The sequence below is a fragment of the Bubalus bubalis genome, chromosome 24 (assembly GCF_019923935.1).
Source record: "Bubalus bubalis isolate 160015118507 breed Murrah chromosome 24, NDDB_SH_1, whole genome shotgun sequence".
NCBI classification, from domain to species: domain Eukaryota; kingdom Metazoa; phylum Chordata; class Mammalia; order Artiodactyla; family Bovidae; genus Bubalus; species Bubalus bubalis.
In genome coordinates this window covers 7,081,986-7,107,963 of record NC_059180.1, presented here as the reverse complement: position 1 = coordinate 7,107,963, position 25,978 = coordinate 7,081,986, and the positions used below count along the sequence as shown (strand labels likewise).

Sequence of the window (25,978 nt, the reverse complement as noted above, 5' to 3'; positions counted from 1 at the left end):
CACTGTCATCACAGTCCCTCCCCCAGGATGGGGGATCAGCCGTACCGGGCCTGGCGGCCTATGGCCAGCTCTGGGGACACTTAAGCTGTCCTGTGCCTGACGGTGGGTGGGCTCACGGCCTGAGCCCAGCACTGCCGGGCCTGGCAGCCCATCAGACGTGGCAGTCCTGGGCAGGGGCCGACTTGGCAGGACGGACCGGGCAGCCGGGGTGGCACTGGACACATGGGAGGCCTGCCAGGGGCAGGTGTAGGCTCGGCTTGGCACACGAACTGGAGAATTCTTGGGCTGGACCAGGCTTGGTGGGGACGGGCCCCGTCCCAGTGTGTGCGTGTGGCCAGATGGATGGGGACGTGATTTCTCCGTTGTCCCTCTCCAGAGTCCCCTCCATTCTTCTTGTTTGTCTCTTTCCTTTCTCAACTCCCTGGTAATGGTGGCGGTGGTCCTATCGGTTGAGGGGCCCTTGGGGGCCACGCTGATGCAGAAACCCCCTCCGTGGGCTGACTGGGGGCGGGGGCGTCATGTTCTCCCCACTTCTCATATGAGAGGACTGAGCCTTCGGGAGGGTGGTGTCCCACCCAGGGTCACACGGCTCGAGGGGTCGGGCCGTGGCCCGGCCCAGGGTTCCCCAGTTGGCGTGGGTGGCCCTGCCTTGGGAGCTCTCCCAAACTTGTGTGGTCCAGGGCCAAGTCTTCCCAGCTGGTTCCAGGCCTCAACTTACTGTGTGTCCGCGGCCAGGAGCCCCTTCCTGGGCCTTAGGCCCTTGGCTGCAGAGATCCGGTTGGCCCCCCACTGGCAGAGATCCCTGTGGCTTGAACGGTCTCCGGAACCCACAACCCCACCCACTCGGAATGGCCCCAGACAGGTGCCTGGCAGGGCTGCCCCCACCATGTCCTTTGTCACCTTCCAAACTGTTGTCCGGCCCCAGAGCACTATTTAAAGAGCCGTTGCCGAGCTCCCCCAGCCCTGCCGGCGCTCGAGGGAGCCCTCCAGACCATGGTAGGCTGGCGCTGCCTTGCCTGCTGACCCTGACCTCATCCTGTGACCTTGACTTCATTTGTGATTCTGACCTTCACCTCACTGCCTGAACTCACCCTGACCTTGACCTTGTCCCTCTCACTGACATCCTTGACCTTGATGTTGTGTCCAGTCCTGACCTTTTCTTCTCCCTTGATGTGATCCTTGCTCCCAGCCAGTCCACCCATGGGGGTCCTGACTTGGGTCTGTGCTTTCCTGGACTCGGTGGGGCCTGCTGCTGAGGTGAAAGGCAGGGAGGCAAGGAAGAGGAGGGTGGAGGGAGCCAGGGTGGGCCAGGTTCGGAGGTTTCAGGACAGAAGAGGGGCTCTGATTCCACCCGAGAGAACATGCTTCTTAGTGGGGGTTGGGGTCGCTATTCTAGGACAGCCGGGGTCCTATGGAGCCTGGCGTGGGGGCTGCTGGCCTTGCTGCGGGGTCCTTCAGGCCATGTGGGGCCTGCCCTGCCGCCCTCCCCTTGTCCCTGGGCTCCAGTCCCTTGGGGCTCCCTGTGGGCCTTCACTGGGGCTGTCCTTTCATGCCCCATTTCACACGCTCTCATCAGTCCTTCTTGACCTGAAAACGCTAACTCAGCCAAGCCTCAGTCTGAAAGTCACCCCCTCTGGGAGGTACCACCCAGCGGTACAGCGGCTTCTCTGAAATCTCACCATCTTCCCTCCCTCCATCACCCTCTACCAATTGTCTGTCTCCTAGCTGGACTGTGAGCCCCTTGGGCACAAGAACCAGGTCTGATTCAGCTCCGGGTCGTGGGACTGGGCACCTGGGTCAGCGGGTACCTGATAAATGTCCAGATGCTCTGAAAGTGAAAGTCTTTCAGTCATGTCTGACTCTTTGTGACCCCATGGACTGTAGCCTGCCAGACTCCTCTGTCCATGGAATTCTCCAGGCCATAATAATGTAGTGGGTAGCTGTTCCCTTCTCCAGGGGATCTTCCCAACCCAGGGGTTGAACCCAGATCTCCTGCATTGCCAGTGGATTCTTCACCATCTGAGCCACCAGGGAAGCCCAAGAATACTGGTGTGGGTAGCCAATCCCTTTTCCAAGGGAATTTCCCAGCTCAGGAATCAAACGAGGGGCTCCTGCATGGCAGGCTGATTCTTTACCAGCTGAGCTACCAGGGAAACTGCCCAGATGCTCTGAGGGAGGCGTGATATCCATTTTATAAAGGAGACTCAGGGCAGAAAACTGATTTTCTTAACATCACAGAGGCTGTGAACAGCAAAGCAGGGATTAGAACTCAGGTCTGGGTGACCCACCTTCTGCTCTGAGATATTTCCTTTGGAAACACATTATAAAAGGGAATTTCTAAGACAGCTGGGCTGGAAGGGGGTCCCAGCTAGGAGATCAGAAAGCTGGTCAGGGCCCTGGGTCTCAGTTTTGCCTGTGCAGTAGCAGAAAAACAACCTCTTCCTTCCTTCAGCGGTTCTAGAACAGGGTCTGGCACACAATAGGGTGACATTTCCCCAGATGACACGAAAGGCTGGGGATAGACAGGGGCAGGGCATGCCCTGGCCGATGGGGGAGGTCTGAGGAGAGTGAGGGCAGAATATGCCCCCCAGACGGAAGTGATCGCTTTTATTAATCAGAAGGCAATGTATCTGTAATTATGTGAGATGAATTCTGCAGGGAGGTTCTTTTCTTTATGATGTCTGAAGGGATTTATAAATATTACAGGGGTTTTACAGCATCAGAACGTCCTGGCTGCCCCTGACAGCCCTCTTTCAAAGGATTAGTGGAGACAAAGGACTGAATAAAAGCTAATTATAAGTCAGCCAGGCGCTGCGGCTCCTCAAGTGAGCCCAGGGACCCAGGGAGATGGGGGTGAGTGTGGGGGTGGGGACGTAGGGTGGGGGGACAGGAATGAGCTAGGGGAGGGAGGGGGGACCACACAGGCACTGAGGGGAGTATGAGTGCAGCCCGTGCTCTGGGGTGGGGTAGCAGGCCGGGAGGGAGTGGGCGTGGGGGTTCTGTGAGGGCTCCCATTCCACCTCCCCCTTTTTTGTGAAGTCCCGGCTGTCCTTTCCCCCATCATGAGCCGAGTCTGGGGCTCCTTTGCACACGGGGGCCCTAGTGATGGCTGCTGAAGGAAAGGTGCCACGGAGGGCTTCGGGGACAGAGAGCAAAGGCCCAAGAGTGGACTCTCTGGCACCATGACATCAGAGAGAAAGTTGTGGAGACAGGAAGTCTGGCCAGAGACCCTCCACAAGAATGGTCACCTGCTCTACCCGCTGCCCTAAGATAGGCCCTGAGCTCTGGGGCTGTAGTTTTCAAACCGGCCCCCAATCGGAGCCAGACCCTGGGTGAGGGAAGGCAGCCCACCACTTTCGATGGGACAGATCCACGGAGGTGTGGCAGGATGGCATGCTCTGGGCTATGGGTTGTGGAAGCCCAAGATTGGTGGGGAGGGGAGGTGGGGGCGGCAGGAGCTCTTAGTCGGCCTTGGGTCAAGGTTGATCAGGGAAGGCTTCTTGGAGGCAATGGTGGAGGAGTTGGGCCTGAAGGATGAAGCTACTTGCTGATGGAAGCCAGGGAAGGTGCCCCAGGTAGTGGGAAGGGCAGGAGCAAATGAAGAGAGCGGGGCACGCAGAGCAGGTGTGGGGGGCCCAGGTCGGGGGGGATGCTCGGGAGGGGGGCAAGGGACAGACCTCACGGGACCGAGGGACCTGGGTGTTACCCTGAACACTGGGGAGGGTGGCAGGAAAGGAGGGCCCCCCACGTGGGGGCTGGTGCTAGAAAGGACACCCCTCTCTGCTCTACATGCTGGAAGCTGACCACTTGCCTGCTGGAGTCAGGGGCGGCGGGCGGGGTGAGAAGTGGCAGGATGACCTTGAAGGGTGGGCTCTCTGCAGGCTTCTTGCTGGGGGCTGGGAAACACCCTGCTTCCCTGTAAGACTTCAGGAGCCTGGTGTCTCTGCCAGGGTCCTGGCAGGGGCAGGAGGCATTGTTTTCAGGAGATGAGGCCTGAGGGTTGGGTGCCACAAACGGGGTACCTCCCAACAAAGGGGTTTCTGCAAAGCCTCGCCTGGAACCTCACAGGCACCCAGAAGAGCCCGGAAAAAAGCAGAAGGAGGAGCCAGCTCCAACGTCTTCTCCATGTTCGATCAGTCCCAGATCCAGGAGTTTAAAGAGGTTGGTCAGCTGCCCCTGGGGCTTTGGGAGGTTACTGGGATGCACGGAAAGCCTTTAGATGTGGGGTCAGCCCTCAGTCCCTGGGGGGTGGTGATGTCATTCTTAGAGGTTGCCAGGCTGCAGCTTAGCCCCCACCGAGATGTGATGAGCTGCCCTCAGGCAGCCCCACCCCCTCTATTCCTGAGTCTTTGCTGTGTGACCTCCAGCAAGCCTTTCCTCTCTCTGCGCCTCAGTTTCACTCTCTGTAAAGTGGGGTTGCGGGGAGCATGAAATGAGGGATGGGCTTGAAGCCCCAGGGGGTGCTGGTGCACAATAGGAGCCCAGCTCCTGTTAGCCATCGCTCTCATGACGGGGTGGCCAGGGCCTGCACTGAGGTTGCTGAGATAACAATGGGCGGGAGGACCGCCCCTCGCAGGGAGCAGGGACCTCTGGGGAGGGGTTGGGGTGGAAAGGTGGGTGGCTGCTCAGTGCCTGTGTCTCTGCCAGGCCTTCACCATCATGGACCAGAACCGGGACGGCTTCATCGACAAGGAGGACCTGAGGGACACCTTTGCTGCCCTGGGTGGGTGACCGGCAGCCAGAGACCTGGGGCTTGGGGCGGAGCTGAGTCCAGGCCTTTCAGAAAGAATGGGCAGCTGAGGGCAGGTCAGGGTAGTTGGCACAGGGGGTGTGAGGGGCTGGTGTACTCTGGGGGCTCCCAGGAAGGGTGGGCTCTGCCTGGAAGGTCAAGGGAGGACTCCCCAGTGTTAGAAGAGGACTGATCAGGGGACAGAGGTGGGTATTTCAGGGACAGGAGTGGCCCCTGCAGAGGCCTGGAATGGGAGGCTGGGGGAGGAGTCAGCAGGGCAGTGGGGTTGGGGGAGCATTGGGGGTGAGGAAGAGGCTGGAGACCTTCAGAGGTGGGACTCAGGGAATCCCAGAGTCTTCACCTCTAGGCAGCCAGTGGATCCCTCCTGCAGCATGTGAGCCCCTGGGACCCAAGTCTTCCACTCCAATGTGCCTCAGCTTCTTTGGGCCTCAGTTGCCTCATCTGTAAAATGGGGATAACCACCAACTTGCTCTCATTTCCAGGGAGACTGAGGTGGTAGCAGGGGGATAGTGAGGCTGGAGGCAGCCCATGGCTAAATGTGCCCCCATCCTGAGACCCTCCCCCTACTAAAAGGTGGGCAGGGCCTTAGGGCTGAGTGGAGGGATGGGAGAGACAGTAGGGCTGGGACATTCTGCAAGACGCTGGGATCCTGAGCTCTGGATTTCTGGGCTGCCTGCAGGCAGGGTCCCTTCTGACCCTCACTGTTTGTGTGGGTGTCTCCACCCCTACCCTCCCCCAGGCCGCATCAATGTAAAGAACGAGGAGCTGGAGGCCATGGTGAAGGAGGCCCCTGGGCCCATCAACTTCACCGTCTTCCTGACCATGTTTGGGGAGAAGCTGAAGGGTGAGTGAGGCCCTGGAGGGGGGGTGCTGAGGAGGGGATGGGCGAGTGGGCATGGGTAGGTGGGGTCCCGTGTGCCCACGTGCCCTGCACCGACACACACCCTAGCTGGGGACATGGTGTAGCCCCGGACACCAACCCCCGGGGGCACACACCAGATCCTGCCTCAGTTTCCACCTCTATAGCATAGAGCGGGGGAATTGTCATGACTCGATTTGCGGGGCTGTGAGGGGCCCAGGGGGACAGTGTGCAAGAAAGCCCTTTGCAGAACAGTCCTCCCGCCGTGGTCTCACCTTCCTGGCCCTGGGTTCATCTTGCGTCTTCTGTCTTACCACCTGCGGCCAACAGGAGGCGGTGGTACTGGGGGCGGGTGGGCTGGGGGTCCCGGAAGCTGCCGTGGCCCACCCCAGAGCAGGCTGTGCTTCTCCTCTGGGGAAGGATTCATAAGGGAGGAGGCCGAGGCTCAGATGGGCCACACACCTGCCCAGGTGTCCCAGCATCGAAGTGGCAGGAATGGAGCCCTGACCCGTCTCCAGCTCTAACCACTGTGCTCCCCTGAGATGTGGCATCAGGCCCGGGCTGGGATTCCGTGGTGAGAAGGAAGGGCCAGCCGGGGCTGGGGCTGCCCTGAGGGGTGGGTCTTATCATCATCCCATGCTCAGGCTGTCTGTGCCTGACACCCTCCCTGGGCCTCAGCTCCATCTGGGCTTAAGCCCTGGCCTCCTCGGACTTCCCGGTGGTCCAGTGGTTAGGACTCTGCCCTTCCAAGGGGCGCAGGTTTGATCCTTGGTTGGGGCGCTAGGATCCCACACACTCTGTGGCATGGCCAAAAAATTGTAAAAATGTTTTTTAATTATAGAAAAAAAGAAGAGCTGGCCCCCCACTGGCCCTGAGGGTGGCCTTGGGCAAGGTTTATCTCTGCTTTGCACCATGGTTCCCTGTCTGTAAGACGGGGTTTGTGTTAGTTTCCCGAGGCCGCTGAAACAAATGACCATGAACTTGGCGGCTCAAAAAACCAGCCACGTGTTCCCTCAGTTCTGGAATCTGGAAGTCTGAAATCTGACAGGTCGGGCTCCATTGAGCAGCTCCAGGAGACAACGCCTTCCTGTTCTTTTCTGGCTTCCGGTGGCCACTTTGCTCTCATCTCTGCCTCAGGGGGTCACACCACCCCCTCCTCTTCTGTTTCTGTCTGTCTCACTCTCATAAGGACACTTGTCACTGGTTTTACAGCCCATCTAGATGAACCAGGATGGTCACTCCATCTCGAGACCCTTTCTTTACATCTGCAAAGGCCCTTTTACCAAGTGACATTTCCAGGTTCTTGGCATGAAGACCTGGGGGCCACCGCTGAACCCACGGCCACCTGGTGCTGTCCAGTCGGCAGAGAAGTGCCACCGGGCCCCGCTCTGGCCAGCTGTGAGGGGTTATTCCTGGGACCACAGCCACATCCTCCAGGGGTGCAGAAGTCCAGGGGGTGGGGCTGGGGGCTCAGTCCCAGCCAGACGTGCGTGACTCCAGCCAGTGACTTCAAAGTGAGTCCCGGAACGCATGCTGGTCTGTGACTGAGCTCAGAGCTCTGACCCCAGACTGCACCTTTTTCTCATTTTCACAGGGGCGCCGTGGCTGGGGCTCCAGCTGAGCCTGTCGTGCAAGCTTGGCCAAGCCTGTGGTAGGGACAGGGGCTGGGGGGCTGGGCAGGCACCGCCTCGTCCCTCTAATCGGGATGAGGACACTTTGCCATGAAGTGACCAGGGGAGGCGGCTTCTCTGCCACCCACTGGATGAGGTCTGCAGTCGGCAGAGGGGAGGCCCTCTCTGAGACGAGGGAGGGGAGGACTGGCAGGTGGTAAACATCCAGCCATGGGGCCTGAGCCCAGGGCAATGAGTTCACAGTCAGCTGGCCCTCAGGAAGGTGGGTTAGAGCCAGCCTGCCCCAGCAGAGAGGCCCCTCCAGAGACCCAGGGAGACCGAGACCACACAGCAGGCCCCTCACCACAATCCCTTGGCCAGCCCCTCCTCCTGCAAGGCCAGGCTCTGATGGACCCTAGGCTGAGCCTCTGGCCTGGGCACACTGGCTTTCTGTCACCCTGCCTAGGAGAGGCCCATACCTCTGCCCCCAGGAGCTCCCAGGCCACCAGGGCAGCACTAAGCCCAGCCCAGTCACTCAGGGCCAGTCTCAGAAATGTTGAGAGACTCAGACATTGTCCTGTCCTGGATGATCCTAAAGAGGAGACACAGACAGCCCTGACCCGGTCTGATGGGGGAGACACAGATGACCTAACCCAGTCTGATGGGGGGAGACATGGATGACCTGACCCAGTCTGAGAATCAGGAACACAAAGGGGCAGAACAAACAGGGGGACTTTGGAGGTTCAAACAGTTGTCTTCGAACCTTCCTCCCCTTACAGCTGGAGACCTCAGGCCAGCAACAGAACCTCTCTGAGCCTCAGTGTCCTCTTTGACAAACTGGAGACATCAATATCTACCACATGTGGTGTGCCGGGGTTCCACAGGGTTACATGGGGGAGCTGCAGGATGGACTTGGCACAGAGTACTCAGATATGTTTGCGGCCACGATAGAGTAATGTTTGGCAAGCCCTTTACCATCAAATGGCAACCCACTCCGGTACTCTTGCCTGGAAAATCCTATGGATGGAGAAGCCTGGTAGGCTATAGTCCATGGGGTTGCAAAGAGTCAGACATGACTGAGCGACTTCACTTTACCATTAAGGACACGTTATCTTAACCAGTCCTGGGAGACGGGCAGCAAACCCCACCTCGGTCTCCATTTCAGCGATGACACAGCTGAGCCTTAAGAAGGAAGGGGACAGCCCTTGGTCCACAGTGAGCAGGGAGGGCAGTGTGACAGAGGGGAAAGAGCGCCAGGTAAGGGTTACCAGGTCACCCACTGCCATTCACACAGTCCCCGAGACCTTGGGTGAGACGCTTCTTCTCTCTGGGCCTCAGTTTTCCCATCTGTACCACCAGCGGGGCTGGGTATTCAATCCCATTGTGTTAGCAGAACCAGGTCTTCTAATGACATCTTTCTCCAAAGCCACGCTATAAACGTGAGAAAACCAGAACTGCTCTGGTTGTGCTATGCCTCTTCCAGCCCCCCACTTCCACCCCACCCACCCTGTAGGCCCACCTGCCCCTCCTCTGGCCTAAACAAACTCGCAGACTCCTCCAATGTCGCTGCCAGAGCCTACAGCCCCCAAGTAAGAGCTCTTTCTCCTTTACCCACAGCCTAATCACAGGGCATCAGTTATGAGAACTTGGACAAGTCACTTAACCTCCCTGAGCCTCAGTTTCTTCATCTGTAAAATGGGGCCAGTGGTCAGGAGGGTTAAGCAGGTAGTAAATGCCTAGTAAGTGAACTTGGGCAAATTCCAGGAGATAGTGAAGGACAGGGAGGCATGCTGCAGTCCATGGGGTTGTAAAGAGTCAGACATGACTGAGCGACTGAACATGACAACCAACGCCTAGCTGGGGACTCCAGGTACCGTGCAGGCTGATTGGGTCTCAATGCAGCGTCCTTGGCTACTGTTCCTATTCCTTGGTTCTCAGAAAACTCCCTTCTCTCTGGCCTCACTGTGGACCAGAAGCTGGGGAAGAGGCTCCCTGAACCCGTGGCCTCTACGGGGGCCCTGGGACCCAGTGCCAACACCTGTCTGTCCCCTTTATCCTGTGTTGCTGCTTCTAGGTACAGACCCCGAGGAGACCATTCTCCATGCCTTCAAGGTGTTCGACACTGAAGGCAAAGGTTTCGTCAAGGCTGATTTGTAAGTCCCTCCGCCTTCTGCTTTGGTTATTCTCTTCCCGGAGGCTCAGGGGACAGATGGACTGGGGTAGGGACATGGGGGTGGTGGCCCAGTCTCCTCTCCTGCCCAGAACTCAGGTAGGTTCTGGCCAGGAGCCAGAAGGCCGCTGCCCTGCCCAGTTCAGCCATCCCTCGATCTCCCTTCCACTTCCTGGGCCTTGGGGTCTCCGTTTGTGGGGAAGTGTGCCAGGAATGTGGGGTCCCCAGGGGAGGGCTTCCCAGTGGTGAAGGAGGAAGTGGTGGGGGCAGAGGTGGGTGGTCCCTGAAAGATGACTGAGGATCGCCATGGCTGGAGCAGAGAACATTCTAGATGCAGGAATACAGCGAGAGAAGAGCCAGGCCTCGGCCTGTTTAGGAGGAGAGGGCTCTGTGTGGTGGGGGCTGGGTGGGTGGTAGGGGAGACTGAGCACAGAGAGGTAGGCAGGGCCCATGTGCGGCAGTCCTGGACCCTGGGCGGCAGGGGCCTGGGGGCATGGGAGAGCCTAAGAAGGAGTCAAGCAGGAGCAACATGGAGGCCAGCCTGGAGGAGGAGAAAAGAGGTCTGCAGCTGCCGCAAAGGTCTTGATTGACAGGGATGGAGGGAGGAGAGCAGCTGGGTGAATGAAATACAAGAGGCCAGCACCGATAGGATCCAGGGTGTTGGGAGAGGAACGGGCCAGATGTTGGCTCGAGTGGAGGTGGGGATGGAGGTGGAGCCACAGGAAGGACCCAGCTCCTCTGGGGCTGCAGAGAGAGTGAGGAGGCCATCATGCCGGCCATCCCTGGGCTGGCATCCTTGAACGTGGGAGCACTGATGCTTGCTATGCCCGGGAGCCTCAGCCCGGGGGGAGCATGGGGCAGAGAGCCAAGACTTGGGGGCAAGGCAGGCCGGGCAGAGGCAGCCTGCCCGGGGCTGACATACTGAGCCGACCTCTCAGCCGTCCCTTCAGGCCTCCACAGCCTCCGTGGGCCTGTGGGTGGCCCTGGGCAGGCAAGATTTCCTCCTCAGTCACAGGCTTCCTGACCAATTACCAGATTGCTTCAGGCATTGGCTAGTGGCTAATTTTGCTTTCTATTAGCCTCAGCACTTGATGGAGGTGGGGCGGGAGAGGGCAGGGGGGCAGGGAGGAAGCGGGGGACAATGTCTTATCCCCCAGGCATTCTTACAGTCCCCCCGCCCCCCTAAGTTTGAGTCACACTCTCCTCAGGGGTGGGGGAGGTATTCCTGAGGGCTTCTCCAGGCTGCAGTCCTCCCGTTCACCCAGCCCTGAGTCCAGGTTCCCACCCCCATTTGAAGACCTCGGGAGGCACTGGGGGTACCCCCTGGAGTGCCCTCCACCCACCCCTCTCCTGTCACCCACCTTCACTCCCACCAGAGCAAAGTCAGGGCTGGGAGGAACCCTTGGGGGACCCCGTTTTTGGACCCGAAGCCGCCATCCCCAGGCTATGGGACCTGAAAGACATGGCTGCCCGCCAGGCGGGCCACAGAGAAGGCTCTGGTTGAGACAGAGTCTGTGAAAAATCCCCGGCGTGCAGAGCTGGAAACTGTGACTGTCCTGTAGTAACATAAATAATGGAAAATGTGCGTCGGTCCTCAGGGGGGCCAAGGCTGTGGCATCGCGGGGCACGCTGATGCTCACGGCCCAGGTCAGCCCTCTGGCCCCGCCCCTGCGTACTGCGGCCCCGCCCACCACGCCCCCCAACGCCGAGCTCCTGGGGGCACCAGGCCCTAGACAGCTTCAAACATCCCACCTCTGGCCACTTCTCCAGTTCCCCCGCCCCCCGGGGGCAGGCCTGACCTACCGTGGGTAGCTGCTCTCCCTGACCACTCAAGAGGACAGGGCCCCACCACTACAAATCAGTACCCATCCTGAACCTCTGCTGACCTTTCTGCAAAAGGGCATAGAAGTGCTCACTTCCTAGGGCTGCGAGGAGCAAAGGAGACTTGAGCAGGCCCAGGAAGACACGGAACTGGGTAACCTTCCCGCCCCTTGGCTGAGTGCAAACACCATCACCCTCCAAAGCACCTTACAGATGTCAGCAAAAATCACAAGCTGAAGAAGCAGCGTGTCTAGAACCAGGGCAAAGAGGTTCTCCTCTGTAACCTGGGAAGAGCCCCTGGAGGAGAAAATGGCAACCAACCCTCTCCAGTATTCTTGCCTGGAGAATCCCATGGACAGGAGACTGGCGGGCTATACGGTCCATAGGGCCACAAAGAGTCAGACACGATGCAGCAACCGCACACACAGTCTGTACCTGCAGAGTGGACAGTGCAACATCGGAGTGGCCACCACAGCCATGCTGGGGCCCCCAGGGTATTCCACTGGGCCCTCTCCTGATGCAAAGAGGAGAGCCCAGGTTACAGGGGAAGCTGCGCTGAAGTGGTCACCTGAGGCCACACGGCCAGCTGGGGGCTGCAGGACCGGCCCCAGCTGGTGTCCTCCTGGGCTGCCCCCTCAGGGTCTGTGTGTCCACAAACAGAGTGGCCCTTTCCCTCCTTCCCCTGAAGGTGACCTTTTTTCTCCCTTGAGCAGCATCAAAGAGAAGCTCATGACGCAGGCAGACCGGTTCAGTGAGGAGGAGGTAAGCGCCAGCTTCTCAGGGCACCGCCCGCCCCTGCCGACCAAGCATTCCTGGGAAGCCGTCTGTCTGCAGGGGTCTGCTGACAGGGTTTCCCCCAACTCCTTGGAAGGGAACAAGGATGGGTGGGGGAGGCTGCCGGCCTGGCCTTGGTGCCCAGCCCCCCACATCTGCTAATAGGGGAGCGACACTCTGCCTGACGCCCTTGGGTGACCCCTGGCTCTGTCCCCGACTCGGCCCTGGTCCAGGCTGACTCCCGACCCCTTCCCCAGGTCAAGCAGATGTTTGCTGCTTTCCCGCCAGATGTGTGTGGCAATCTGGACTACAGGAACCTGTGTTACGTCATCACGCATGGCGAAGAGAAGGACTAGACGGAGACCACGGACCCTCCCCCCACCCAAACCCCCCACACATTCAGAGGCAGCAAATCCTGGGAGACGGGAGGGGTGGCCTTTAAGGAGCCCCTGTGGCCAACATGTGTGAAGAGAAGACTCCCTGGCTTGTGGGGCAGGGGCAAAAGCAAGAATAAATGATGCTAACAAGGTCTGAGTTCTCGTGATTAATGCTCCAGTTGGGGAGAAAGCGAAACATTCCTATGCTGTTGGTTTTTCCAAAACTTTTTACTTCCTGGCTTTGCTCAAATGTTCCTGATGAGCTGATGTTTAGAACTAATTGACAGTTTTAATGATCCCCAGCTGGGGCACGGGACACTGCCTTCATTTATGAAGCTTTTATTGAGCACCTAGTGCGTGCCAGCCCTGGTACCAGTCCTGGGGACAAGGAGAGGAGCCAGCCCTGTCCCGGGGCGGGAAGATCGTGCAGTGAGGAGGACAAGAATTGGGGTGGGGACACAGCGGGGAGGAGGTGGGACTGGGCCAGCAGAGACTGGCAGCTAGGAGCCAGACAGAGGCAGAGAAGGTGGAGAGGAGGAGGTGGACTGCAGGGATGCTTCGGGCGGGGTAAAGATTTCTTAAACATGGAACACGTAGCACCCACCATATAATAAAAGGGCAGAATTTGGACCTCCAACTGAAAACTTCCCTTCAGCAAGGGACGCCGTGAAGAGCCTGTAAAGGCAAGGCCCAGGCTGGAGAAGATACTGGCAACAAGAGACATCAATAAGGACTTCCCTGGCAGTCCAGTGGCTAAGACTCCTCACTCCCAATGCAGGAGGCCCAGGTTCCACCCCTGGTCAGAGAACTGGAGCCCACATGCCTCAACTAAGAGTTCACATGCCGTAGCTAAAATATCCCAAGTGCGGCAACTAAGACCCAGTTCAACCAAATAAGTAAATAGAGAAATAAATAAATGTCCCCCAGAATAGATATTGACAAAGATCTTAAATCCCGAATATACTTGAAAAAAAATATCCTACACATCAATAAGGGAACGATAACAACCAAAACTGAGCTTCTCGGGTGGTTCAGTGGTAAAGAATCGACCTGCCAGTGCAGGAGACCTGGGTTCCATCCCTGGGTCAGGAAGATCTCCTGGAGGAAGAAATGGCAACCTACTCCAGTGTTCTTACCTGGGAAATCCCACGGACAGAGGAGCCTGGTGGGCTACAGTCCGTGGGGTTGCAAAAAAGTCAGACACAACTTAGCGACTAAACAACAACAACAACCAAAATGGAAAACAAAAATGAGGTAGGTGACAAGATCAACGGCAGAGCTGGGACCCGGACAGCATGAGCCTGCACCCGTAAGCTCTACCCCACCCTGCTACCCCATGCAGTGGGACATGGGGGCAGGGACTGAATTCGGGGTCTCAACAAGGAGGTCCTTTTCTTCGACCCTCCCCCACCTTCCCCCTGGGGGAGGTGGGGAGAGAGGTGACCCCCTATTAGCCTGGGACTCCCAGAAGCTGGACCCAAGGGGCAAGGTCCGGGAGCATGGGTGGGGATGGCCCAGCTGGAGGGGGAGGAACATTCCGGAAAGCGCCCTCCCTCCACCAGGCCTTGCTCCCTCTGCTCTCGAAGAGTCTGACTTTCCTGGAAACCAAGGACTCAGCTGCCGCCACTGCCTGCCGAGGAACTCGTCAGACCTGTTTGTGTCCCCAGGAAGCAGGTCAGAGCCAAGCTTTGGGAGGGAATGGGAGCCCTGGGCACCTGCTCTTCAGCCTGGCAGGCACAGCAGCCCTGCTCCGTCATAGCAGGCCTGCGGGGCCCTGCACCGCCTGGCTCCATGAGGACACGGGGCGGCCACTGGGGAGGCCAGAGGGGCTCCGCGCAGCTCAGGATGGGAGACTGGGAGCCGTTGTTTTGCTCATTCACGCCTCCACCCTTCAGATAGCCGTCCACTTACACCCGCTCTGTTCCAGGGCCCAGAGATGATTAGTAGCACCTGTAACACCCACCAGCGTTCAAGTGGAGGACCCACAGACACGGGGGGCTCCAGTGGCTTAGGGCAAAGAAGGTGGGAGGGACCAGTTGTGAGGCTGCTGGCGGCCCCAAGGCCCTGGTCTCTGCTTCCCTGGGCGTTTTCACATGTTGCTTCCTCGGGGCCCCTCTCCCTCTAGCTGTGGGTCATTGGTGGTCTTGGCCACCCCTGACCTGGGCCTACCACCAGCTGCCTTCAGTCCCCACAACTCTCTATCTAGATCCCAGGGGACACCTGGCTTGGCTCTCCATGACCCCTTGATGGGTTCCTCGAGGTCCTCCCATGGTCTAGGCGGTTGGGCTGATCTACAGAGCTGCCCCTTCCAGAGGTAGGCCCTGAGGCTCCCGAAAGCCGGAGACAAATGGACTCATTCCTCCCCAGTCATATCTGGAAACACCTTTTTAAAGACACTAGAGGGGACTTTCCTAGTGGTCCAGTGGTTGAGAGTCCGCCATTCAATATAGGGGATGTGGGTTCAATCCCTGTTCGGGGAACTAAGAGCCCATGAGCTGTGGGGGCAACTAAGCCCATTGGCTGCCAACTATTGAGCCTGCGCACTCTGGAGCCTGTGCTGCACAACTGGAGAAAGGCCTCACGCCACGGCAAAGGTCCTGCATGCCACCGCGGGGACCGGACGCAGCCAAACAAATAAATAAGTTGTTGGTAAAAAATGTTAAAAAAAAATAATAAAGGCATAAGGACTATTTGTGGGGCTTCCCTGGTGGCTCAGGAGTAAAGAATCTGCCAGCCAGTGCAGGGGACACGGGTTCCATGCTGGGTCCGGGAAGATCCCACATGCTGTGGAGCAGCTAAGCCCATGCACCACGGTTGTTGCTCCAGAGCCCTGGACTGCAATTACTGAGCCCACGCACCGCAACCACTGAAGCCCTCATGCCCAAAGCCCGCACTCTGCAACAAGAGAAGCCAGCTCAGTGAGAGGCTTGCATACCCCAAAATAGAGATGAGCCTGTTCTCCACCACTGGAGAAAAGCCTGTGCAGCAACAAAGACCCAGAAGAGCCAAAAATAAATAAATAACTTTTTAAAAAAGAAGATCTACCTGTGGCCTCCCCCACCTTCCCCTTCACTTCGGTCTTCTTGGCCCTGTGCTTCCCCGGCACAGCTTCATTCAGTTCCTTGAGTACCCGCTCTTCCCTGCACCACAGTGCCTTTGCACATGCAGCTTCTGCTGCGTGGGACACATACCCACTCATTCTCCCACTGGTGAAGTGCCCAGTTAGCCAAACTCAGCCTTCGGCTCTCATGCCACATCCCAGCCCCTGATCCCCTTCTGTGTACTTTCATGGCCCCAAGCACTTCTACTGGGGAGATGGACACGTGTTTGTCTTCCCCCACGGAGGGCTAGAAGCCTGGGGGTGGGGTCGAATTTTGCCCATCACTGTACCCCCAGCAACCTGCACTGGGCTGGCACAAAGCAGACTCTTGGGAGACATTTAACTGACTCCAGGAGGCCAGAGAGCTGATCTCAAGCTGCATGAAGCCTCTGGAGGCAGCTTCTGGGGCCAGCACTGAGGTCTGGGCCTCCAAGAAGGTACCATTGGCCAGAGGCTGTGGCTGGGGCCTGCAGCCGGGCCAGAGTCATGCCTGAGGCTCCACAGGACCTGCCCTAAGCTGTCTGGGCCTTAGTCTCCGCCCAGGCAGAATGGGACCCTGCGGCTCTGAGTCTCAGGGATCACCACCTCCTGGGCAGTAGCAAACCCTGAAGCTGTGGCCATCCCCAAAGGGGACCTGTCTCATCAGCTGGCCAGACTGGCTGTCCTGGAACTCTCGGTGGCCTGAACGATGATGGGCAGCAAGCCCAGGCCAGGCCATGGCAGGCCTCCGTGTCCCCCGGGAGCTGGGTGCAGGGATCCCGCCCTGCCCTCGACCCGCTGGCTCCCTGAGCCAGCTGGGTCTCATTGAGGGTAATTAGCCCAGTGAGACGCCTGGATCTTGGTGTTTCATTTTCCACTGTGTGATCCGTTAACCAGGGCCCTCGGACAGTGGCCCCCATATAAATCACAAGGGGGTCACTGTTAAGAGAAACGGCAAATTCCTTCCACCCGTGTGCCTGGCTAAATTGACTCCGAGAGCAGATTCCTCCTGGCTTTCACTCAAGAATGGCCTTTGAAGGCCTTTCCAGGGTGGACCCGGGGCTTGGAGCCAGCGGGTGGGTAATCTCCCGGGAGCCTCTGCTGACCGAGGGAGCTGGAGGGGCCCTCCAGGGCCTGGTGGCTGCTGGAGAGACTCCGCCTGACGCCGCTCCGTCACCACTCAGCGTCTCCGTGGCAACCCTGGGGGTGACTCTGCACCTTTCCACAGCTGGGAAGTGGCTGGGGCAGGGGCTGAGCGGAGCCGATGTTGTCCTCAGCCAGGGATGCTCGACCCTGGAGCAATAATGAAACATCCCGAAGGAATTTTAGGCCTCAGGGGTGGGAAGGCTGGCGGTGAGGTTCTGAGGAGGTGCCCCAGTAGCCACAGAGTCTGTTTGGTGGGAAAACTACTCCATTCCCGCTGTGAGCTGAGCCCTGGGCTGGGCCAAGATTTCAGTCTGGCTGAGGGTTCGTTAGGGCTTCCAGGGCTTCTAGGGCCTCCTGTCTGTCTCACACATTCAGCCCTCAAGTCTCCCTTGACAAAGGCAAAGGGAAGCTGGAGGTGGGGAGGCCAGGATGGGGAGTTGAGGGAGTTGAGAAGTGTCCTTTGAGCCTGTGCTGGCAGGTGAGGAACCTTATCTTCAAGACCCTGCGCCGGGGCAGAGGGTGAAACTGGCTCAGGTGTCCTGCAAGGCAAAACCAGGTAGGCGTCTTGGAGCAACAGGGACCCAGCCCCCTGGGCGGCTCTGGCTTTCTGAACCATCCCAGGAACAGGTGTGTTGGTAGGGAGTGAGCTACCCATGGCTGGAGGTATGCAAGCCGGAGACGGTTACACTGCAGGGTTGGGGCTGGCTAGCTCTTAAAACCTGAGTCACTCCTCAGGGCAGAAAGATAGGGGTGCATAAATCAGCTACCTCCCTGCCTGGTGCACAGTGGGGTAACCCTCCCCTTCACACCCTACCCAAACCACAGACCCCAGGGCAGACTGAGCCAGAAGGTGGGACCCTTGGTGAAGAGATGAGGGCACCAAGGCCCAGAGGGTGCTCCCCCCTTCCCAGCTCCAGACTTCCAGGTTTGTTCCCCCTTTCACAAGCCTGAGCATGGTCAGCATCAAACTCCTGTCCAATACCTGCTATTAGGGCGACAGGTGCTGACACGTGGGTGTCAGTGGGGCAGAGTTGGGGGGCCTGTTAACATGCAGCCTCTCGGGTGATGATGGGGGGCCATGAGGTGGGATTTGGGGCTGGGGGCAGGTCACAGGCGGCTTGGGGCTCCTTGGTGAGAAGGAAGAGGGTGTCCGGGAAGGGGCCTGTGTCTTGCTGAGCAGGTCCTTCAGTCTCTGGGCCCCAGTCCTTTCAGTACCTCGAGGACGTTGGACTGGGCTGGGGAGGCCAGTGGCGTGGGACCCGCGATGGGGCCGGGAAGGACAGGCCAGCCTGGAGCCGGCGTAATCTGGGGCTTAGCTCTGACTTCAAAGCGGGAGGCTTCAGCTTCATTGGAATGTCCAGCCATGGTGGGGGTGGAGAGGGGACGCCTGGTTCCCATCAAGCTCCAGAGGCCCCCTGAAAGGGTGGGGCGCGTGGCGAGAGGACAGGGCTGAAAATCCCAACTGGGGCCTGTCGGGCGGGAGAGCCCAGCTCCTTATGGCTGTGTGATCTCGGGCCAAGGGCTTAACCACTCTGGGCCCTGTATTGCTCATCAGAGAAACAAGGCGAGTGGTACCTCCCTCTGAGGGTAGCACCTGGTGTAGGATCTGGCCACCGGTGGGGACGCAGTCTGCAAGACTTGGTGTGTGAGCGCGCACTCCAGCTACAAGGGCGGCCCTTATGGGTCCACAGCGCCATCTACCGACGGCTGAGCAGCCTCACCCAGCTCCGTCTTTCCCAAGACTTTTGAGGCTGGCGTCTTTGGGGCAGCCGTGAATGCAAGGTTAAAATCATGATTTGGGAACAGGCAAGCCTTCATGTGAGTCCAGGCTGCCTCACCTTAGTTTCTGGCTGAAAGCTCAACAACCGAGAGAAGTGGAGCCTACTTCTATCCCCTTTTACAGATGGGGAAGCTGAGACCGGAGTGGGTAAGACCCTGGCCCTAGGCTGCGCCGTAAGTAGCAGAGCTAGGATTTGAAGCCAGGCGGTCCGGGTCTTCATCTCCTACTTATCACCACAGGCTAAGACAAGCAGCGTGCCTTGTGAGACCGCGAATGAGAATCAGTGCTGGGAACTGCCGGGCTGAAACTCCTGAGCTCGGGTGGTTCGTCATGGGGACTCTGGCACAGGAGTGGAGGTCACTCTGGGTTCTCTGGCCTGTTGCTGTTGTTCAGCCACTGAGTCATGTCCGACTCTGCGACCCCACAGATTGCCACACGCCAGGCTGCCCTGTGGTGGTGGTTTAGTCACTAAGTCGTGTCCGACTCCTGCAACCCCATGGACTATAGCCCACCAGGCTCCTCTGTCCATGGGATTCTCCAGGCAAGAATACTGGAGTGGGTTGCTATTTCCTTCTCCAGGGGATCTTCCCGACCCAGGGAAAGAACCTGGGTCTCCTTCATTGCAAACAAGTTCTTTACCAACTGAGATACAACGGAAGCCCAGTCGTCCCTATCCTTCACTATCTCCTGGAGTTTGCTCAGATTCATGTCCATTGAATCAGTGATGCTATCTAACCATCTCATCCTCTGCCACCCTCTTCTCCTTTTGCCTTCAATCTTTCCTAGTTTTGGGGGTCTACGGCCATACCACCCTGAGTGCGCCCGATCTTGGGAGTGCATCTGATCTTGGGAGGAGCCTGTCTTTGTGCAAACCTGAGGGGGTGAGCTCCCTGTCCCTGAGTGCTGAGGGGGTGCTGAGTCTCCAAAACACTTGGACCCCTACTCTGAGGTTTAGGCCTGCCACCACCCGGAAGATGGGCCAGGCAGGCAGGAGAGCCCATTTTACAGATGAGAAAGCTGAGGCTCAGAAAGGAAAAGCAAACTTCCTTTGGATACGTAGGCAGGAAGTGGCAGAATAAACCCTAGAAGCCAGGTCTCAGGACTCTGGGCCCAGTGCTCTCCCCATTTCCTGCCCAGGGGATCTAGCTCCTCCTCTGGGCTGCTTCCTGGGGGTTCCCAAAGAGTGCTCAGGGTTGGGACTGTCAAAGCATGGGCATGGGGCAGGTCCTGAGGCAGGCAATAGGGAAAAGGTAAATGTCAGAGAGGAGGGCTGTTTTATTTGTATTTGTTTATTTTGGCTGCACTGCTGCGTGTGTTATCTCAGCTCCCCAACCAGGGACCGAATCTGCCCTGTGGTGTAAGCATGGACTCTTCACCACTGGACCTCCAGGGAAGTCCCAGAGAGGTGTTTTTGATGGTCCGGGGATGAAGCAAAGAGATGGGCTCTGAGAGGCAGGTGCCTGAGGAGGGAGAGGAACTAACACTTTTTGAACAGCTGGGTGCCAGGCCCTGTGCCTTGGGCTCCACATGGTTAATGTCTCTGAACCTCTCAACAGCCCTGTGATAACGGACAATAGATCTTGATAAAGACATTACCTCCCAAATGCACTTTAAAAAAAATACTATATGTTAATAATGGCAAGATAACCCCCAATTTACCAAAAACCCAGGTAGGTGACCAAAAAAAAAAAAAAAATAGCCAGATGGTAAATAAAGATAAGATGCTCAACATCATTCCTCATTAGGAAAATTCACATTAAAGTGTCAATAAGATGCACACCTACCAGAAGGGCTGAAACAAAAAATGTGGGTGCTAGTATCCCCATCCTGCCGATGAGGAAACAGACTCAGAGACGCTAAGACAGCCATCCGACAGCCAATGACGCTCGGGGCCACCTGCCCTCCAAGGCCGCCATCTTTCTACGCTTGTGGGTGTCGTCAGACTGCCTTCTGCTGACCAGAGACTTCCTGAAGGCATCAGGCACTCTGCAAACCACCAGGTCCTCTGGCCAAGTCTGTGCTCGGGGACTGGGAGGCGGCGCTGGCTCACCCCGGTCTTTGTTCCAGAGCAGCGGTGTCCAGGGAGCAGTGGGTGCAGCCAGAGACTGCCCACGCACGGGCTGCACAGAGTCCTGGGGGGCCCAGAAGAGGGAGCAGCCAGGGCCAGGGGCAGAAACCTGGGCACCACTGGGCCTGGCCTGCCAGAACAGGAGGAGCTTCCGGGGAGGGGCGGCCGGGGCAGCAGATGGCCAAGTTCCCGGGTGGTTGGGAGGCAGGCCCTGAGGCCCTCGGGGTCAGACGGCAGGGCCTTGGGCCTCCAGCCAGAGCTGGACGCTTAGCCTGAGGGTGCGGGTTCCGCCCTCCAGGGCTTGGGGACCTGCATGGGCACTGTGGCCTGGCCTTCCTTCTAAGGAATGGATGTCAGGCCGTGCTGCCGTCCACAGAGGTGGTGACAGAAGCCGCAGCTGCTCATGAGGCTGGGCTCAGGGACTGGTGTTCCTGCCCCGTCCTGGCCTCCTGCCCTGTGGGCACTGGGAGAAGCCGGAGGCAAGTAGGGGCCAAGTAGGCATGCCAGGAGGGCCGAGGGCTGTGGCTTCTTGGGCCATCTGAGTTCCATTTCTTCTGGGAGCGTTTGGCTCCCGGGCCAGGCTCTGTGAGCTCACAGAAATATAGGGCCTCCCGTAAGCTGCTGGCCCGGAAATTCTGGCAGATTCCCTCCAAGATGGAGTCGGCTGTTCTCCTTGGCTGGTCCCTCCCCTGCAGAGAGCTGGTGGCCATCAGGGGACAAAACCTAGACCCAAAGTCCCTTTAGCTCTAGCCCTGAGCTGTGCTCAGTGTTTTGGGGCCACTGGTCCGGGGTGGTGTGTGTCTGTCTGGTGTTACCGGTCAGCTTTGTCAAAGTCAGCCAAACAGCAAACGGGCTGCCGTGTCCCAGGGGGCAGTGCCCGGGGGCCTGGGCTGCCCTGCCAGATGCTTGGGGCGCTCGGCAGGGCTGGGCCCCAGTGAGGCCTGGGCTTAGTGTCCAGAGTGGACGCGCTGCCGCCTGCTACACGGCCCGTGGCCCCACCCATCTGTGCCCCTTTCTGGACTGGAATGTGAGTCTGTGGAGCGAGGTGTTGGCCGGGCCTGGAGGCCTGGGGGCCTGTGATTTGTGTCCTGCACATGGGTCATCAAAGGCTTTACAAGGCCCGCTGGCAGGCCTGCTGGGTTTCCGAGAGCTGAGATCATGCGCCTGAGAGCAGGCCTGCCCGGCCCTGTGCCCTGAATGGGCTTCTTGTTCTCCAGAACCCAGTTGTCAGTCCTGGCTTGTGAATGGGAGGTGGTTCTGACGGCCGCTCCTGCCCAGCCTGAGGCCCTGCCAGAGGCCAGGCGAGGGTGGGTCAGGGCAGGTATGACCCTGAATGTGCCCGCCATTTGAAGGGCCCTTTTCTCTCTGTATCCTGGTCCCCGCAGGCTGCGGGTGGGGAGGTGGAACCTACACTGGCCTTTTTAGCATCCTTGGGGCTTCTGATCCTCAGCGCTCAGTGAGGGCTCAGCAGGGTCCTTTGTTCACCCGCTGGGCCCTGATGCCTCTCCTGGGATCCAGCCATTTGCCCTTGAGAGCTTCCAGCCCAAGAAGCAGAAGGACAAGTAAGTGGGTCTCAACAGTATGACCCGGCAAGTGGGATCTTCGAGGGATAAGCTCAGAGAAGGGGGTGAATGCTGGCCTGTGGGTGGCGGAAGTCTTCATGGCCGAAGAATTACTGTGGGGGCAGGTTTGCTGGCTGACTCAAAGACCCGCAGGGGCACCAGTGAAGGGCATGGAGGCAAGCTGGGGACAAGGAAGGGGACACAGCCTGTTGTGACCCTCCCAGAGAGAGGTGTGAGTCCTGGAACACTGGCCAGGGTAGGATGCTGGGGGCAGGTGGGGGGAGGGGATGGAGGAGAGGCTGCCCCCATGTTTTGAAGGCCTTAAGGGGTGACCCTATGCAGCTGGGCCCCCTTTTCAATTTTAATCTCTTTCTTCAAAATCCCCTGTCCCTCCCCATCATCAGAAAGTTTCATTTTGATCTTTCCTTGAATGCTTTCTCAGCATTCCACCCATAATTTGTTAAATTTTTACACACTCTTTCACCATTTTTAGACTTCTTCAAGTTTTAAAATAAATAAATAAGCCCAAAGGTCCACATTTTTTTTTTTTTACTTAGCAGACTAAGGAAATAAATGCTTAGAAACACATAGAAATCTTTTGATGCTGTGTTTTAAGTTCAAAATGGTGATGCATATTTAATGTTCTACAGCAGGGGTTGGTAAACTTCCTGTAAAGGGCCAGACAGTAAATCTTTTAGGCTCTGCCGCCATATGGTCTCTGCCACACCACACAAGTTGGCCCTTGTCGTGCAAAAACAGCCATGGATGATATGCAGACAAATGAACCATGCCTGTGTTCCAGTCACACTTTATTTATGGGCTGAAATTTGAATTTCATATGACTTTCATGTACTGGTCACCGAATAATATTCTTCTTTTCATTTTCCAGCATTTAAAAATGTAAAAAAAAAAACAACCATTCTTTCCTCGCAGGCGGAACAAAAACAGGCAGCTGGCTGTTTTCTGTAGTTTTCCAACTCCTGTTCGAGAGTGTAGAATGGTTAATCTTCTGAAAAATAGTAGATAAGCACTTAGACATGCACCCATCTGCTCTACTATATCTTTTCGTTACGTATTGCTGCCACAGAGTGCCCCCAAAACTCAGTCGCTTAAAACAGGAATGATCTTGGTAAAGCGCGATCCTGTGAATTGACTGTGTTCAGCTCAGAGGTTCTTCTGCAAGTGAGGTTCACCTGGGCTGGCGACCCAGGGGCTCTTGACTGGGCTGGAACATCCCAGTCGCTCATTCAGTGACAGGCAGCTGATGTTGGATGTTGGCTGGTACTTCGGCTGGGGCTGTCCACCCGAGTGCCTGAAGGTGGCTTCTCCACCTGCTCAGCAAATGACGGCTAGATTCCAAGAGTGGGTGAACTACGAGGGAGGAAGCAGAAGCAGCTAGTCTCCGTAAAGGCCAGGACTGGAAGTAGCTCAGTGTCTCTTCCAGGCCATCCTATGGGTTAAGCATAACCCATCCATTCAAGCAGAAGCTGGCTGCAGCCCATTTAGGGACTTAAGGCTGAAGCAAACCTGCTCCCTGGATTCGAGGAGCTCCTAGGGCAGCCAGCCCTTGAACAGTTTGACAGGATCAGGGCAGAGGCCTGGGTGGAGGGTGGAGGCCCCAGACATCCTGGGAGGTGGACTTTCTCTGGGTCAGGATTTCAGAGGTGGTGAGACAGGGCTGAACTTCAAAGAAGGTGCTGGGGCTGGCCAGGCAGAGAAAGAAAAGGCGGTTGATTCCAGGCCCATGCTGTTGCAGGGTACCCCAGGCCACAGCAGGCCTCCTGGGCAGCTGCAGAGGGAGATGGGTGGTGGAGGGGTGGAGCAAGACTAGCAGAGCTGGCAGGCCTGACTTCGCAGGGTTTTGAACCCAGGCTGCAGAGTTGGGACCTTCTCCAAGGGACTGGGGCAATGCTGAAGGATGCGGATGTGAGGGGGTGTTGGCCTTCACCCAGATGGCCTCTAGGCCCCTCCCCGCCCTGGGTTCACCCCCAGCACCATACCACTCCTGGACACCATGACTTTGGCCAGGCCTGGGCCCCAGAGCCACCTGCCTCAGGCAGCAGAAAAGCCAGCCAGCCAGGGGCCCACCCACGACTGCCCACCTGGGAGTGTGGCCTGGGCCGCCCAGGGGCCGCCAGCCGCACTGGGAGACCCCAGGGCTGGGTCTCAGAAGCTCAGCCCCTTCGAAGCCGCCTGCAAGGTCGAGACTGTGACTCCAGGTGGGCCCCGGTGCTCATTAGGCCCCGGTGCACAGCCCGGGCTCTCAGCCTCTTTCTGAGAATCCCCGAAGAAGAAAGAAATCAAAGGCTGGGGATTGAAAAACAAGGATGAGAAGATATAAAACAAGATTTCTATCGAAATAATTTCCTCTAATTGCTGGTAAGAGACACTCATTTTCCTTTTGAAGCTCCCTGCGGCCCCGGGCGCCCCAGGACGTGCCAAGGTGGCAGCTCGTCTAGCCGGATTATCTCAGCACCCGCCCGCAGGGCTGGCACAGCGCCCACCGCGGGGGCAGGCTGGGTGCTGCTCAGCTTGGGGGGTGGTGGAGGGCGGGGTAGGGGGGAGGCAGGCAGGAAGGAAGCCCTTGACCTGGGGACTGAAGAACAAGGGACACGGGTTTCTGTGTCTGGGGCAGGCTCCCTGGCCTGGCTCCAGCCTGGATGGACGCAGAGATGTTGGGACCCCGGGAGGCCTGGGAACCTCTTTGCTGTGGAACCACTGGGCTTTGGACAAAGGGCATTGGCAGGGTGGCAGCCTGAGAAACTACTTCCTCACTTCTTGTGCCTCTGACTATGGCCCCCACAGAGGACAGGCGAGGCCACCAAGGGTGAGGACAGGGTGACAGAGGCCCTAGTGAGTGCCCGCCTGTCCACAGCTCTGCACAGCTCCCTTGGGGCAGGTGGGCCTCATGATTGTACCCATTTGACAGAGGAGAACACTGAGGTTCTAGGTCTGGTATAGGTCCTACTGGAAGAGGGAGGCTGAACGGAGCTTCTGTCCCCCAGAAGCTCCAGCGCTCTTCCCATCACAGCTGGGTCCTCAGAAAGCTGTGGGGGAAAGCGCAGGGGACAATCCAGACTCTTTAGCAGTGTATCCAAGGCAGTCCTTATCTGCCTGCCCGGCCCCCACCCCCAATCTGTTCTCTCAATGTCCCTTCTCCTGTTCCCTCCGTCCCCTGGGCTGGAGGCCTCCTCTGGGCCCCCCCTCCCCCCAGCACCAGGTTTCCGCCCCCATCACTGGTCACACACAGCCGCTAGCTGGCTGGTGCTCCCTCCCACCTGGAGCACCTCGGCCGGAATCTGGGCTGCGTCTGCGCGTGCGCACACCCTCCGCGCCCCACGCCGTGGGGTGCACCGGGGGACGCCGGGTGGAAGGAAAGCCCCGGGCTGCATGGCAGTGGCGTGGACGGTTTCAGCGGGTGGTGGATCTCATGTCGTCTTTTACCCTGAGAGATTTTTCCTTCCCTTTTGATCCCTCGCAATTTATGAAAAATAGAACGCATGTGTTCCTGATTAATTTCTACAAAATCACGGAAATGTTGACTTTTTAAGAGAGTCATTTTACGTGGAGGCTCCTTTGAGATTCTTTCAAGACTGGTCTCTGCCAGGGAAGTCGAGTTTGGGGAGAAGGGTCACCCTGCCACCCCTACGCCCCCCGAACTTCCACCGACACAAGAAGTGACCTTGTCACAAAGACTGGCCCTGGTGGCCAGCTGTCCCGGAGTGTCCCCACCCCTTTTACATTCTTCCTCAGCTCCTCGTGGCCCTCAAAATAAAGTCCAGGCTCCTTAGCCTGGAATTCAAGGCCTGTACCACGCAGCCCTCCCTGCCTCTCTTCCCTTGGGCATCCTAATATCTAGCCTCGCTGAACTTCCACTCCCTTCCAGAACATTCCATTCCATTCCTCTCTCTATCCTTTCCCATATACTGTTCCCTCTGCTACGAATGCTCTCCCTCATCTTTCTCCCGGATGAACTTCTACT

The 25,978-nt window shown here is 58.0% G+C and overlaps 1 protein-coding gene across 2 annotated transcripts; it reads left to right on the top strand.

The window, feature by feature from the left end:
- The first annotated feature begins 973 nt into the window (after positions 1-973).
- Positions 974-13,208, top strand: MYL10 (myosin light chain 10). 2 transcript variants are annotated; one of them, XM_044935607.1, is made up of 7 exons: positions 974-996; positions 4,069-4,161; positions 4,648-4,723; positions 5,490-5,594; positions 9,294-9,372; positions 11,924-11,972; positions 12,273-13,208. In XM_044935607.1, the coding sequence occupies exons 1-7, from the start codon at positions 994-996 to the stop codon at positions 12,450-12,452; spliced, it is 585 nt and encodes a 194-aa protein (XP_044791542.1). In that variant the 5' UTR covers positions 974-993; the 3' UTR covers positions 12,453-13,208. The 2 variants fall into 2 exon arrangements, with proteins under 2 accessions (XP_044791542.1, XP_044791543.1); XM_044935608.1 differs by having other exon boundaries at positions 12,242-12,476.
- Positions 13,209-25,978: the final 12,770 nt, after the last annotated feature.